The 15,558-nt window shown below is 39.2% G+C and overlaps 1 protein-coding gene across 3 annotated transcripts in view; it reads right to left on the bottom strand.

The window, feature by feature from the left end:
- Positions 1-211: 211 nt before the first annotated feature.
- LOC136255571 (rapamycin-insensitive companion of mTOR-like) overlaps positions 212-15,558 on the bottom strand; it is a 28,380-nt gene continuing 13,033 nt past the window's right edge. For 2 of the 3 annotated variants that reach the window (XM_066048361.1, XM_066048362.1), the window contains 16 exons: positions 14,254-14,389; positions 12,117-12,173; positions 11,932-12,071; positions 10,736-10,862; positions 10,594-10,689; positions 10,480-10,548; positions 10,350-10,426; positions 10,117-10,302; positions 8,843-8,933; positions 8,707-8,796; positions 8,548-8,654; positions 6,556-6,993; positions 4,730-4,853; positions 3,608-4,188; positions 3,361-3,499; positions 212-783 (listed from right to left, as the gene is read on the bottom strand). In XM_066048361.1, the coding sequence (XP_065904433.1) occupies positions 361-783; positions 3,361-3,499; positions 3,608-4,188; positions 4,730-4,853; positions 6,556-6,993; positions 8,548-8,654; positions 8,707-8,796; positions 8,843-8,933; positions 10,117-10,302; positions 10,350-10,426; positions 10,480-10,548; positions 10,594-10,689; positions 10,736-10,862; positions 11,932-12,071; positions 12,117-12,173; positions 14,254-14,389 (2,881 nt within the window). In that variant the 3' untranslated portion in view covers positions 212-360. Of the gene's footprint in view, positions 784-3,360; positions 3,500-3,607; positions 4,189-4,237; positions 4,277-4,729; positions 4,854-6,555; positions 6,994-8,547; positions 8,655-8,706; positions 8,797-8,842; positions 8,934-10,116; positions 10,303-10,349; positions 10,427-10,479; positions 10,549-10,593; positions 10,690-10,735; positions 10,863-11,931; positions 12,072-12,116; positions 12,174-14,253; positions 14,390-15,558 lie in introns of those variants that run through there. The other variant, XM_066048363.1, reaches the window with a different exon arrangement.

The raw sequence follows: 15,558 nt of genomic DNA, 5'->3' as shown, positions 1-15,558 counted from the left end.
AATTATGAATACATGCATAGAAGAGTAACGTTTAGATGATTGGGAAACAGTGCAACACCCTCATTAAGTTTAAAAATCATAATACTGACTGATTAACTGTTCACAAGTATAACTGGCCTATAAGATGTATCATAGGTAGGTTAAGAAGTTGCTGTTTAAAAACACTACAGCGATTATATATATATCACAGCTACCTGTAAGGTGACCAGTATTTCAAATTATTTTGTTGTCAAATGAAATGTATCAAACCACAGTAACAAAATTATATCAATTGTTTGTATAGAAAATATCACAAGGAATACAAAATACTGCTGCTGGTGAAGAGATGATGATATTAGTGTAAAACTGCTCCTAATTATTTCAGGCATTAGATGATGCAATGTCTCCACTCCCATTCTCAGCTGATTGATGATGAATACGAATAATGTCTTCTTCTTTGGCCTGTCCGTTCTGCAGTTGTGTTACTACAGTAATAGGGTTTAGTTCTGCTGAGTCAACAGAACTAGGTGTCCCTATAGCTTCTATCTTAACTGGCAACAACATTCTGTTACTAATGCTAATGTCTGTTTGTTCATCTGTTTGTCCCAATTGTAGTTTTACTGACTTCTTGATATCATCTTGAAGTTGTTCGAGGTCCCCAGTACTGCTACGCCGACGCTGCTGCTGCTGCTTCACTACACTACTAGGAACACTTCCAGTGAAACTGTCACAATGTACTAGTGGGCTCTGATGAGCAGTCTTGTTACCACCGCTCCAATCATCTTGATGATCATCAGGGAATATCTGTAGTAGTGTATGGTGATAGTTACTTATGTACATGTTATCTGAATCCCTGGGGGATCACCTGGTGTATAGGTAATAACTCTAATATGGTGTAGAAAATCACCATATAAAATGTACATAATATATGGTGTTCATGGACTCCATTATTACAAGTACACAAAAAAAATTGGAATTTTCAACTAGTGTAGGGACTATAGCACATTGATAAAAAGAAGTGTTATATCCCTACTGTGCCTTTTTATTATGGTATCTAGAGCACAGTAGGGATATAACACTTCTTATTGTTTTACACAAATTGACACTTTTCGCTGTCAGCAAAGATGAATGGGACACAAAGGAGGACACTGGTAAGTCCATGAAGAATGCATTGTACGTACTGTGGTATGCCAAAAGGCACCTCTTGGGCCAAAGCGACGTCGAACAGTAAATAAATCAAGTACTTAGCCGTTATTGAGTTACGCTTGTCTGAAGGCATCAGTGCAGTCAGTTACTTACTTAGTCAGTCAGTAGAAAATTTCATTACATTATTAAAAAAAAAAATTCTGTAACAACTTGTTGAAAGTGTTTCGGGTTGATCTGAAAGCTTGTTTGGGCTTAGTTTTACCTAACCAATACTGTCTCATTGTCGTCAGGGAAATTGAGGCTGGTTTTTGGGTGATGTTATTTCGTGGGCCATGCCTACTTCTTTGTGGTCCCTACTATACATTACTATTGTACTGTATGATAAAAAAAACAACAGGATTTAAACTATTCTAATAGAACTCTCACTACTCTAATAGAACATTTTAGCAACTTCTGGTGCTCGTTATTTCATTACAACTGTTTTGTAGCTTTTAGGAGATCCCCCAGTAATTAAATGAAGTATTTGATGTTATGGTTTGTAGTTCACACCAGGGGGTTGATCATAATCATCATGTGTGCCATTGAAGTATCACATGTACTATTAGATTCATTAGGATGTGAATATACCAACACATTTCATAGTACAATAAGATGACGATGTGATGAAGAGTGAAGTGATCGAAGATGATCGTTGAACAGCTTGTTCTCTACGTGGCTATGCTAGTGGCTTGTCAAATGCTTGGTATCATTTTTCATTGTGAACGACATGGTGGTAATGAAATCTTTCTAGCATTATTAATTTAGGGAAGTTTATAAATGGCATGCATGACAACCTAAATATTAGTTATTGGTAAAGAATTTTGGAAAATCACCTGTATGGGTGCATTGGCATTGTAACTCACCAGCCCTGGCAAGCTACATGTATGGATTTTTCACCAATGTAGAGTAATTCATGACCTTTAAGAGCATCTGGTGGCCAAGGTAATCCTTGTAGGGTTTCCCACCACTTTATATACATTTTTTTACCAGTGTTGCTGTATTATGAGTCCGTCCTTAAAAGACAAAGGGTGTTGGGTGGCGGGGTGGGCACAAGATGGACTACAAAATGGTAAATGAAGTTACCAGACCACAAAACAGCCTGTCACAGAGACTGAAATTTCACAAAACAGCCAAATTCAGCTACCTGCTCGTCTGTGAATCCTCTACCACATCCCTGGTGTTCACAGACCTGTACAGATGTCTGGTGTTGTTATACAGGTCACCAAAAAATAGTCTACCAAAAGCAGGCCCGACAAGTTGAAGGCGAGTTTGTATAGAAATTGTTAACCTGATAGTGTGCTGGTATCATCTCAGTTTTGGATTTTTCACCCATATGGTTGATTTTGCTAAATCCAGTCACAAATAATGTTTACATTTTTGCTAAGTTTGGAATTCAAAGGGGGTAATTACACACAACTTCAGAGTTATAGACACAACACAAGATGGTGCCCAGGTAGTATAGCGGCACAACCAAAAAATCGTGCACTTTTTCATAAAGCCATGAAACTTTCCATATAAATAGTAGTCCTCAATACATGTAATTTTAGATATAGTGCCATCGCTGATTTGACCTTTGGTGACCTTTACAGCCATTTTTGTACAGAAAATTGATCATTTTTGTCTTTAACTCCCTGAGGCAGTAATTAACTTGTTAAAAACATGGTACCAAACAAACGATCTTGCTGAAAGAAACGATTTGGTTTTTATTTGAAGTCAATAGGTGATTTCATTACAAAGTTATGATCATTTTTATTAGCTGCAAAATTTGATAAATTTATGCATAATTATCTACCCACAGGTAATTCACACCTGGAGGGCAGGTAAATAATATCGAATTTTGCAGCTAATAAAAATGATCATAACTTTGTAATGAAATCACCTATTGACTTCAAATAAAAACCAAATCGTTTCTTTCAGCAAGATTGTTTGTTTGGTACCATGTTTTTAACAAATTAATTACTGCCTCAGGGAGTTAAAGACAAAAATGATCAATTTTCTGTACAAAAATGGCCGTAAAGATCATCAAAGGTCAAATCAGCGATGGCACTATATCTAAAAATACATGTATTGAGGACTACTATTAGTGTGGAAAGTTTCATGGCTTTATGAAAAAGTGCACAATATTGCCAATTTTGGGGGCTACGCCGCTATACTAAGGGGCTTATAGCTGTTGGTACATACAGCTTGGTCACTTACAGAGTCAAATGTCATGTCTTGGAACTTTGACTGTACCACTCGACGTCTTGCCATGCTATATTGGTAGACAGTAAGTAGGTCACTGACTTGAGAGTAGAGGCAGACATCTTGGGCTGTTTCCGGGTACTGTTCAAATAATCTACATGTGAAAATGCCTTCACATAATGGGCACCCCATGTAATTTACAGCCTTAACAGGTCAATCCTATACACACAAACAGCTACTTCCAAAATGCTAAGAGACTTACAAGTTGAGTCCCTGAGTGTTAGCTCTCGCAGCTACCTCACTACTTAATTTGGTCACAAGGCTCAACACATCTTTACGCACAGCCTCTCTTTCCTCATGAATACTACGTACTAAGTGACTAACATGAGAATCAATTGTGGTATGTGAGCCACCACTGGATGTGAAGTCCGTACTGTCGTATAGTTCACTAATAGCAGCCACGCCTCCTAAACTGCCTGCTAAACTGCCTCTCCTTTTTGGCTGTTCAGCTTCTTCATCCAATCCACTGTCATTCCTGTTGGGGGTGTGGCTGGTCACATGATACATTGCTGCAGTCTGGTTAGGGGTGTGGCTACTATCACTACTTATTGCACTGTCATTTGTCCCAGTTCTTGGCCGCATCTTGTTCTCTTGCTGAGCATTAGTAGGTACAAAGGTCACATGATCCTTGAAGTCAACACTGTAATGCCGCTGTTGTGACAATGGCTTGTATGAGCATTGTAGACACTGGGATGGATCATGCGAGAGGCCAACAACACCTGGTTGATCCAGATTGGCAGGAAATGAGGCTGGCCAGGATCCCTTGAATGACTCCATCTTAAACTAGTAAAGAATAACAATTACCATATTATAAAATACAGTGGACACCTACCTCTCTGTAACACACACCTTGAAGCCCCATCTACTTTTACTACAATATATATATATATGATTTCCTCTTTCAGAGATAAAAAATGTATTAACCAGACCAAAATCTTTGTCCTTATATGGAGGTGTTTTGTATTGTGTCCTTAATTAGGAGAGTTTGATAAGCTTCATACCACACTACACTACGAAAATTTTGAGGTAGTGAATTCTCACATTTCTTTGTTCATGAAATTCAGAACAAGGCATTTTGTTGCTGTCACTATCAGAAGTGATAAATGTGAAACCTATTGATGATTGTATTTTCATGAAGATATCATCACTTGTGGAGTTTGTGAAAATTTCATGCATAGTATATACACAAGGTTACTCACCACAACACACATACACACACACACACACACACACACACACACACACACACACACACACACACACACACACACACACACACTGCACAAAAACAAACATACACTATACTACACCTCAGTACACTCACCTTATACATTGTATCATATTCCAGTGGCACACACAACCCCAGGTAGCTACCAGTACTACTAGTCTTATGAGAGGATCCTATTGTCATGGGCTTGTCTGTCCCTGAAGGTGGTGATGTCATCTCCCTGTGTAGTGAGGTCATGTGATGTCATGGATCACGTGATCAAGGAGTGACTACAGCACAGTTTACAATAGAATAGAAATTTTAGTGACTGTTTTGACAAACCACCTAGGGATAAAACCAGCAATGTGCCTGGTTTCCTGAAAAACTGTGCATCTGTCCACACACCCATGTGAGCAAACAAGCTTTAAGCTACAGAAAATAAACCTTCAATGAAGGTTGATTACGTACTGTGTTGAAGGTTATCTTTCTTATAAACATAGTGGCCATGTATACTGTGGTCCATCATTGAAATTATGTAAATGGGGGGCTTCCCTATGGGCACTGAAAAACAATCTAGCAGCCATGTAAGTGCACATCCTTCCAAGTTAAAAGAGTGTGTCTTATAAGAGCAGCCTAGCTTGAGGCATTGTCTAGAGAATTTATGTAAGAAATAGATAAACTAAAAAACAGTTGAGAAGATACTTCTGTACGTAACTTGTGGTTTATAGCAACATAATTGATAAATTATGAAATAATTAGTGAATTACAAAATACAGTGAATTTTAATCTTTGCATGTACTATAGTATGTTCACGTTGAGCTGAACCCTCAAAAACATTTAATAACTCATGGATGCAATTACACACGATCTTGAAATTTGGCTCATTTGTAGTACTGCTTGACCCGCTAAAAATGTTTCAAAATCTTTTTGTTCAAATGTTTGACATAATATTTACGACCAATCAAAATTTTCACAATACATTTCCTATGGGGAAGCCATATAAGTACAGTGTCCAATACAGCCCTTTCCCGAACTTGTAATGGAGCCAAACCGTACATGTCTGTTGTTGACACCTTTGCTGTTACCAATAATCATCTGGTTGGCTGAAATGTTAACTATGTTGAGAAAAAATCCACTTTTAATTTTTAGCCGTTTTTCAGGATTCAGCTCAACGTGAACATACTATATAACAAAACAATTAATAGTGTTATTTCTAATACTACTGTTTAGTAGCCCCCCCCCCCCCCCCTACACGTGTATTTTATAGTTGTTCTAACAAAAAAAATTAAACTATAAAAAGAAATATTACGTAGCAGTTCCAGAGATAAAAAGTAGTGAAACAAGAGATGATGATAACTATGAGGGAAAATCCCTACTTGGCATTGTAGCAATGTGGAAAAATCCCTAAATTGATAGGTATCTTTACATGCCAATTTAGGGATTGCTACAATGCCAAGTAGAGTTTTTCCCTCATAGCTACCATCATCTCTTGTTTCACTTCTGGAACCCTACTTGCAGCTTTAAATTAATACTTTTTTATTGCACTATAATTTGATTATTCAAGGTAGAGTATAACTAGGTGCCTGGATTTTAAAAGTAGCATAGCATCAACTTATCTAAAAGTTTTAATTTCTTTGTTGTAATGACAATTGCAAATTCAATTTTCTATTAAAATTAATTACATGTACTTTACCAAATGGAAATACTTGTAAGATGGTATAAGGGATGTTGCGTAATGCATTGTGTTAAGTTGTGCAGTATACACTCCTATACTTTGTTGATATGTAAATTTGTAGATGTTGTCTACTGTCTTCATACCCTGTTTGATGGGCAGTAAGTTGCATGAAACATGCCATCTTAGGGCTTTAAACAGTCTATGATAACTGTGTCAATCCTTAAAAATTTTATGCAGTCACATGACAACAGGTGGAATAGCAACATACCCCTCCAGGCTACTCAATGATATCATACTGATAGGTCGTTGCTGTGGTGACATGTTGTTAGCTCGTGATCGTGGGAATTCCCCCTTTGTTCGTTGTGATGTAGCCATGACATCAGACACATCTTCAAACACCTTCCCTTCTGTAATCTTCTGAGGAATGGCACTAGCCATTGTGCTACTTGACTTTTTCAACATGGCTCTTCTCTTCATTGCCATGATGTCAGGGGACTCCTCAGACAACACCACTTCTGGTAGTGACTTCTGTTGTACAATAGACCTCTCTTTCTTCAGCGGAGGTGTGGTCATCTTGATGTTCTTATTAGTGACCACTGGCCACTTGTGCTCATGTGAGTGACACACACTGACCCAACCCAACTGTTTCAATTGCTGCACACCCTTGGTTGTCTTGGCAATGAGACACAATGTGTAGAAACATGTCCTGTGTGCAAATGATCAACACAAGATGTATACAACATGTACACAGGTTCCAATAGCTCTTCTACAGTCAATTTCAGATTGCTTGCAAATGCAAATGAACAATTCGCACACATGATTGTTCAAACACGTGAGCTATTTCTTTACAATCAAGGGAATAACGTAACTAATTTGCTCGCCAGCCACCTTTATATAGTTATACAACGGCCACGAGTGCTCTGCCTGATATAAACGCACGAGCCTGAGGGACGTCAGGCCCGAAGGCAAGTGTGTTTATACAGGCAGAGCACGAGTGCACGTTGTATAACTGTTATGTACCACTCACCTAATAGGTGGGGAGGGTCTCGCAAGATAGCTGTAACACTTATAAAGGCCAGGTTTCTAACATCGATTGTGGGTAACCAAGCCGAACGTTGCAATGACGTTCCTTCTGCAGCCACCTGAGATATTGAAAGCTAGTACGCTATGGGTTATATCACTAACCTGTATTCGCTGTTCGACTCTCATCATGTAGTGCTCAGCATGCCAGCGTGATCACTCAATCGCCATATAGACTAAGCGCCAGATTAATTGCCATAGTGATTCTCTCGAGCAAAAAAAAAGCAGCTAAATAGACGGTTTAAGTAAACAAAACCTAACTACTAAACGATATTAGTCTAATTCTTACTATTCACACTGGCTAAACTCGAATCTGGTGGCATGACAAAATTGGTTACCACAATCGAACGTAAAGGTGAGTATTATTTAGAATATATTAGTTTCAGTATTGAGTCATTGTCGAAGTGGACTACAGTTTAATCTGAGCTAGGATGGCACCAGACTAGTAAGGTGTATAAGTACGTTTATATATATGTAGACCAGAGTTGTGGCCACCGTGTTGGCTTTTTCGATCGCCCTTGGCTGCTTGGTAAACATTATACGTATTGGTGACGTTATGGCCCACAATCGACCTTTACATGTCAGGCTATAAAAGAATTCGAATGATCTGTGAAGTGTCTTTCCACCTATTAGGTGAGGTGTCATAGTGGTCTTGGCCACCGGCACTTGTGCTATGCTGCACAAAACTGCAGCCAGTGCAATATCTGTATATTGCACTGCAGTCGGTGCATTATAACGTATAATGCACTCGTTGCAGTCTACAAAACCACAACCAGTGCGTTATAAGTTATAATGCACTCACTGCAGTCTGCAGCAGTGCAATATACAAATTATGGCACTGGCGGTGCCTTTGAACTGCCCACGCAGAGTGGTACATAGTTTGTTAGACAATGTCAGGGGCATACTGAGGTAGTTATTCAGCACGTTTAAACACTGCACATAAACATTCACATGATCATGTGTGCAAATTGCTCAAATGCATTCACAAGCAACTTGAAATCGACTGTAACAATACTAAAGAGAAGTCACGTGTACAAGATTTTGACTAATGAAATAGCTTCATTTTAGAACTTCAAAGTGTACATGACTTCTGCTGTAAAATTGTTGTTACACTAGAACTATGCATCATGTGATACAATGCCAGATCAAGTGATCCAACATGAGATCATGTGATACTCACCCTCTGATGGAGAACACAGGGTTACTAGTTGCCATGACTACAATTTCACTAATAATGTCAGCTGCAATTAACAGGTCAAGTCCAAGACCTGATGAACCAATATGACCCTAGTTACCATAGCAACATCATCATGGAAAAAATAATACAATAATAACCAACCAGGGCCCAGAGGATAGCTTTAGTGTTGAGCACATTGGTTGATGATGTCACACGACGTCGTATGATGTCAGCAAATATCTTGACATGATCCTGTACAAAAAGAGTGACACTATCTCCCAGCATTGACATAGTATACCTTTTTCTTCAGTAGTTCACAACCAGATCGTTGCTGTATCAATTGACCATAGAAGTGGATTGGCACAAACACTTCAGCCTTACGACAACTCCTACAAGGAATTATGTGCTAGTAATATGTATCTACATGGGGTTATTTTATGTACCCAGTACTGTTAATAAGCATCAACCAGTTATAATAATTAACATCCACCACAGTACTCATAATAAGCACCTGCTATTATAGTCAAGGGCGTAGGCAGGGGGGTTCGGATGGTTCGGATGAACCCCCCCTTTCAGAGGCAGAATTTTTTAAAATTAAAAATCACACCAAATCTTACGACCCTGGAGCTCTCCGGTAGCTACTTGCCCATTGTCGCTCCTCTGTGCTACTCTTGAGGGTCACATCACATTAATGCTGATTGATTGCAAAGCATATCTAATGTATCACGTGATCGATTGCGCACGTGATGCATGGTTGAAATGGTGCGAGTGAAATGGCGGAGGACTATTCAATGGTCAGTTGAGACATATTACAAGGCAGCAGCTACTAAACTTAAGTGGTCGTGTTATACATGTGTCAGGTTAGCACAAACTGTGAATTGTTGATGTATATTTACTTGATGAATGGTTTGTTTATTTGTTACATGTGGGCACGTGATGTCTCGAACATATTGGAGTACAAGCCAAATCTGAAGTTATTGACCATCAACAGGAGGACCGGCCGAGAATAATGTATAGCTGGAAGAAGTATTGCCAACTAAGGGACTCGAGTGTGGCGTCAGAGGGTTTCCGTGTGCTAGGAAATTGAAGTTGGCTGTCAGTATGCTGTCTGGAAGTGAAGATTAGTTAGTTTTACAATAGGTTTATAGTTTCTATAAGCTGCATAAACAGCAGTGTGTAGGTTTTAGCTAGTTAGATGCACAAACACCTTTTAATGTTACTACCTAAGGGCACATTTTGTGTATGCATTTTCGTTCAAACATGGTCTAGGGGAAGCACCCAGGCCTTCCCCTTAAGACATTCCACTTTAAAATACCGAACCCCCTTCAAAAAAATCCTGGCTACGCCCCTGATAGATAGTATACAAGTTAAGCCTTGAGAAAACAGTTTAAAAAGAATGGCATCTTTTTTTCTCAAGAAAATTACCATTTCAGCCAACCAGATGATTAAATGGCAACAGTAATCGATTATACACTTCTATGGCTTCCCTATAGGAAATGTATGGCAAAATCTATGCACCCATCATTAATGAGCTAAGCCTCCACCAATAATAAGCACCCACATAATACTCACTTGATAGCAGATCTCCTAACATAGCTACCCTCCTGTGCACATTTATAAGAGGTGAAGGCCTCAGCTAGTCGTCGCTCCACCAACTGGACATAGACCTCATTGTAATTAGTGAACCATCTTAGTAGCTCACTATCAAGATAACCTAGCTCCTTCATCAGGGTGAACCCTCGGGAGGTTGAGATGAACCTGATGGTATGATCATGTCATGTGATGTCACATGACATCATACTCACCTTGTTAATAGAGACACACCCTTCTCAGCAAGATGTAACAATGCTGGTCGATGGATGATCAATGCTATTAGACATGACTACAAGGGGAATACCCTGATGACCACACCCACACATGATCACAACCACACACCTCTTCTTCACAAGCTTCATCAAGGATGTCCACCGCTTTCATGGCAACCTCCTCATCAACATCATACAGCTGGTGAGATCACATGATACACAACATGATGACATTACACATTACCTGGGTAACCAACATTTGTATACCCCAATTGTTAAAGAACTGCATCTTAGCACGTAGTAACACTCCGAGGTGTTTAGTAGCATATAGTCTCATTGCCTATAACAGTTCACATGACCTAGTGATGACATCATCAGGGGATCACCTGATCACTAGCCGTCAACACCTTGTTTAGTATGACCCTACTATACACATCATGTCCATAATCCAACGATGAAATAATCAACTTTATCAAGTCATTACGATTGGGTATGTCACATATCGCCAGGAGACTGGTATAAAAACAATAACACAAGATCACATAAGTAGCCAAGCTGAATTATATAGGATTCTTCATAAGGGGAGAATTATGCCCTTCACTCATCTTCCTAAATTGACTTTGACCTTTGTTTTGTAAAAACACCTTTTACTCTCTACTATAGTCAGTAAGCATTCACCTGAGCCCTGCCAAGTATATAGTATGTTCACGTTGAGCTGAATCCTCAAAAACATTTAATAACTCATGGATGCAATTACACACGATCTTGAAATTTGGCTCATTTGTAGTACTGCTTAACCTGCTAAAAATATTTCAAATCTTTTTGTTCAAATGTCTGACATAATATTTACAGCCAATCAAAATTTTCACAGTACATTTCTATGGGGAAGCCATATAAGTACAGTGTCCATTACAGCCCTTTCCCGAACTTGTAATGGAGCCAAACCATACGTGTCTGTTGTTGACACCTTTGTTGTTACCAATAATCATCTGGTTGGTGAAATGTTAACTCTGTTGAGAAAAAATCCACTTTTAATTTTTAGCTGTTTTTCAGGATTCAGCTCAACATGAACATACTATAGTAATATCACAGAGGTGAACATGTGTTCACTCCCAATGGTTTTGTACTGGAACAAGCATGTTTTCATGTTGTAAACATGTTTGCGTTCTGAATCGTTGTCCATACTAAATGTATGGGATATTTTAAAATCCTCATAACTCACTTGTTCCTGCTAGGATTAACTTCCAATGTGCTACTAAATGTTTGGGCAGCTGACAAGAGTTATTAACAAGGAACGAGGGCTCAGGTGAGGTGAACGCGAACAGACTATAGGGAAGTCATGCCATTTAACACCTCTCTGTACCAAAGCCACTACTATTATCCCAAAATGTACAAGTTTGTTTACATGTTCTTAATTAGGAGTGGTAAAGAGAGGTTCCATTGTAACTAAGGCAACATATTCCCTCTTATTATCTCCATGGTTATCCACCCCTGGCTATGTCTCCCAGCACAACACACACATACACACACCACACGGACACTTATAAAGCATTACCTAACACACACACAGACACATACTTACGGAGCATATGCATTACATGCTAACAACACTGCCGGCTTCTGGTAACTAACATAACCAATAAACAGGAAGTAATCACGACACAAAGTGTTCTGTATACACTGTGGAGTGAACACATCTGCTGTCTTCTTGTGTGCCGTCACCTGTTGTGAGTGTAGAATAACTCAACCCCACAATACATTACTAACCTGACTTAGCTGGGATACTATATCTGCTATGAGGTCTATGAGGAACCGCTGTGTGCCCTATATAGGGGAGTAATTGTATTAGAGGATAAGGTGTGTTGTGTAGTGTATGTGTGTGTAGTGTATGTGTGTGTAGTGTATGTGTGTGTAGTGTATGTGTGTGTAGTGTATGTGTGTGTAGTGTATGTGTGTATATGTGTGTGTAGTATGTGTGTGTGTGTGTGTATGTGTGTGTGTAGTGTGTGTGTAGTGTGTGTGTGTGTGTGTGTGTAGTGTATGTGTGTGTGTGTTGTGTATGTTTGTGTGTGTGTGTGTGTAGTGTGTGTTGTGTGTGTTGTGTATGTGTGTGTGTGTGTGTGTGTGTGTGTGTGTGTGTGTGTGTTGTGTATGTTTGTGTGTTGTGTGTGTGTACACTGCATATACTGTCCACCACAAAATAAACACACCACACAACGCACATGTACGTGCACGTGCACAAACACAAACTTTTGCTTGTTTGGAGACCATTGTGATCATCATCTCCACCTCAACCCTTCATGGAAGGTACACACTCAGGAGACGCTGAATAACCTATTTACACGCTACTGAAATTTATGTAAAGTAAGAGGACCCCCAGGAGGGTGAATAGGCCATAAACAATTGCAGGGACCTGAGTCAGAGACTTGGTCAACCTTGTGCAAAGCATGGTATATGCATAATGTAAAGCTCTCTTGCTGGCTTGTGAGCCCAACATGGGGGAGTTCCCTAGCTCTGTCTGGTCACCACACGGCAGAGCCAGGGTTAGCCACATCACCTACAAGTGATGGGATGCCGTATCTGCCACAGGGGGTCTGGCAACATGTGCGCGAGCAGGCACACTACACACACACACACACACTTTTTAGACTTAATTTGATCAACATGCTAAAGTCTGAATGAACTTTTGTCATTGCATAGTTATAACGATGACTTATTAGTACAAATACTCATTAAACCCACTTCATAACCATCTTTTCAAGGCTATCACTGGATTATAAAGGTTATCCAACCAGATCACTAGGATCAGCATTGGAAGTGCACGAGATCGAGATACTCTAACAGAGCAGCCACCTAACTACTCTAATAGAACATTCAGCAGATACATAATAGTTGGTTCTGCTACCATATCTGTCTGCACCTAAGGATGTGTCTATAACTACATACAATGAAGTGCATTGGTCTATTAAAGGCCTTCATTAATAACTGATTCATCTACTTGTACAGTCACAGGGGCAGATCCAGGAGCTGGCAAGGGGAGGGGCACAAATAGGGTAAATTGTAGGTGGTTGGGGAGAGCCAGATTCTCCTGCATTTTTGAAACAGCAAATAATCACCTCTTAGCAGTGTTTCACGGTTGATTTTTGCCATTTTGGCCTTGCAGAGTCTTAAAAGCCATTTAAAAGGCTATGAATGTCTTAAACAATAGCAACACAATAATTATTTTAGAGGTGCTTGGTATGCACGAAGGTGCTGGATGACAATTTCACAGCTAGTTTGACTTTGGTTTGCTTTGGTTTGAGGTGAATTTGTAATAGATGTTAGTAAAATGTGCATATTTTCATGAGCTATAAATTGATATTGGCCTGACATAAGTTTATTATTTTAATGAAAAGGAGTATGGCTCCCCCACAAGGTTGGGGGGGGGGCATTTGCCCCAAATGCCCCATCCTGGATCTGCCATTGAGTCATTATGTATGGCAATACTTAATTCAAGTATACATGTCACTGAAAATGCTCATTCAAATCTCAAAATTTTCCAGTTTCAATTACATTATTATTCTACTGTTGTTGTGCAATTGTGAGAGGGTGTTGGTTGTCTGTACCTAGCTACTCAAACCTTTTCATTAACAAATGCTGCAGAGCTATACCTAATTGTATATAAATTATAAGCATTTGTATGTGGAAATGGCTGTATTTTAGCATCTGTTTTTTCAAAAATTTCCTGGTGGGGCATGCCCCCAGACCCCATAGTTCCAGCATGTGCTGGGAGGTATGCTATGCACACCTTCACATGTATCTTGAGTTAGCCTCCCTTCCCCCACCTTTTGTAAATCCTAAATCTACCCCGCGTGCCCACACACACTACACACACCCACACTACACTACACACACACCCACACACCTCGGTTGTCTTGGTTAGGAAGTTGACAAGACTACAGCCAATGGTGGAGAAGGTTTTCATGTTTTGTGTGTTATATGATATGCTGGTAAAGATGTAGTTACTCGGCTTGAAGAAGTTGGTCAATCTCTTGATAAACCTGTAACAACAGTGACCAGTAATGAAGTGTACTGACATCACAATATTCCCACTGTATCACAATATGTGACTGGCTATAAATAAAGCATTGAATACAATAGGTGAAAATAAATTTAAAAATTGTTAATTTAAAAATAAAGTAGAGATCTATGCAATAAAAAGTAGTGAAACAAGAGATGAATGATGGTATCACAGCATAGGGAAATCCCTACTTTGGCATTGAACAAAATAATTTTATAGCTAATGTGCAAAAGTAGGGACTTTTCAACCAAGCTATGCTGCAATACCTCTTGTTTCATTACTTTTTATTGTATAGATACCTACCTTAATTTTAAATTAACAATTTTTAAAATACTAGTTTGTTTATTTTTTTGTTGTAGCACAGCTAGCTACAGTGTAACTTGTGGCTGTTCTATTAGAATATCACACATGACTGTTGTATTAGAGTATCTCGAGTCAGCCAATGTGCAGCTAGCTAGACCAATAAGGGGTGAGGTCTTCTTGTTTACTGTTAAGCAAATAGCTAGATTGTTAAGAGGTGTGTGTGTATGGTCTCCATACTCTATCGCTATTAGTCCACCTGATATTTATTATTTGATGGGTGAAATATTGATGCAAACTTGTTTCTTGTGCTCATTCATGCTTACATTCAAATGAATAAACTTTTCATCCGCGTAAAGGTGTACTACTTTACAAAAATCGCTGGAGCGACTAATAAATGCCGATTAAAACTTATGTATGAAAACCTTCTTAGCATTCGACTTAGAACAATAATCAACGATGAAGAAGACCTTTAGACAACTACTAAGCTAGTTTTTCAGATGTATACTTTATTAACGCGCACTTCCTGGGCCAAGAACTTGGACTAATGTCACCAGACAACCTTCGCGTGATCGAGCGCGTGGGAGGCTGGGGACGAGACTATAGTAGTGCCAGGACTGAAGCACTTCTGAAATCCAGCTCTGAAATAATTTTCTGGCATCTAAATAATATTATGCAGCTGAAAGAACATGTTGATACGGAAAATTAATGCCTCAGTATTGTTTCGTCGGATGAAGAAGAAGACAAGCAGCCTTAAAAGCAAGGCGCAGAGGGCCTACACTCATTGGAATCCCAAAAGGCATATCCCACCGGTCAGTTTGTTATTGTGGGGAGTAAAATAATGGCCAT

The sequence above is a fragment of the Dysidea avara genome, chromosome 5 (genome assembly GCF_963678975.1).
Source record: "Dysidea avara chromosome 5, odDysAvar1.4, whole genome shotgun sequence".
NCBI classification, from domain to species: domain Eukaryota; kingdom Metazoa; phylum Porifera; class Demospongiae; order Dictyoceratida; family Dysideidae; genus Dysidea; species Dysidea avara.
Note: the sequence above shows the minus strand (reverse complement) of the source record. Positions and strands in the feature narration are given on the sequence as shown.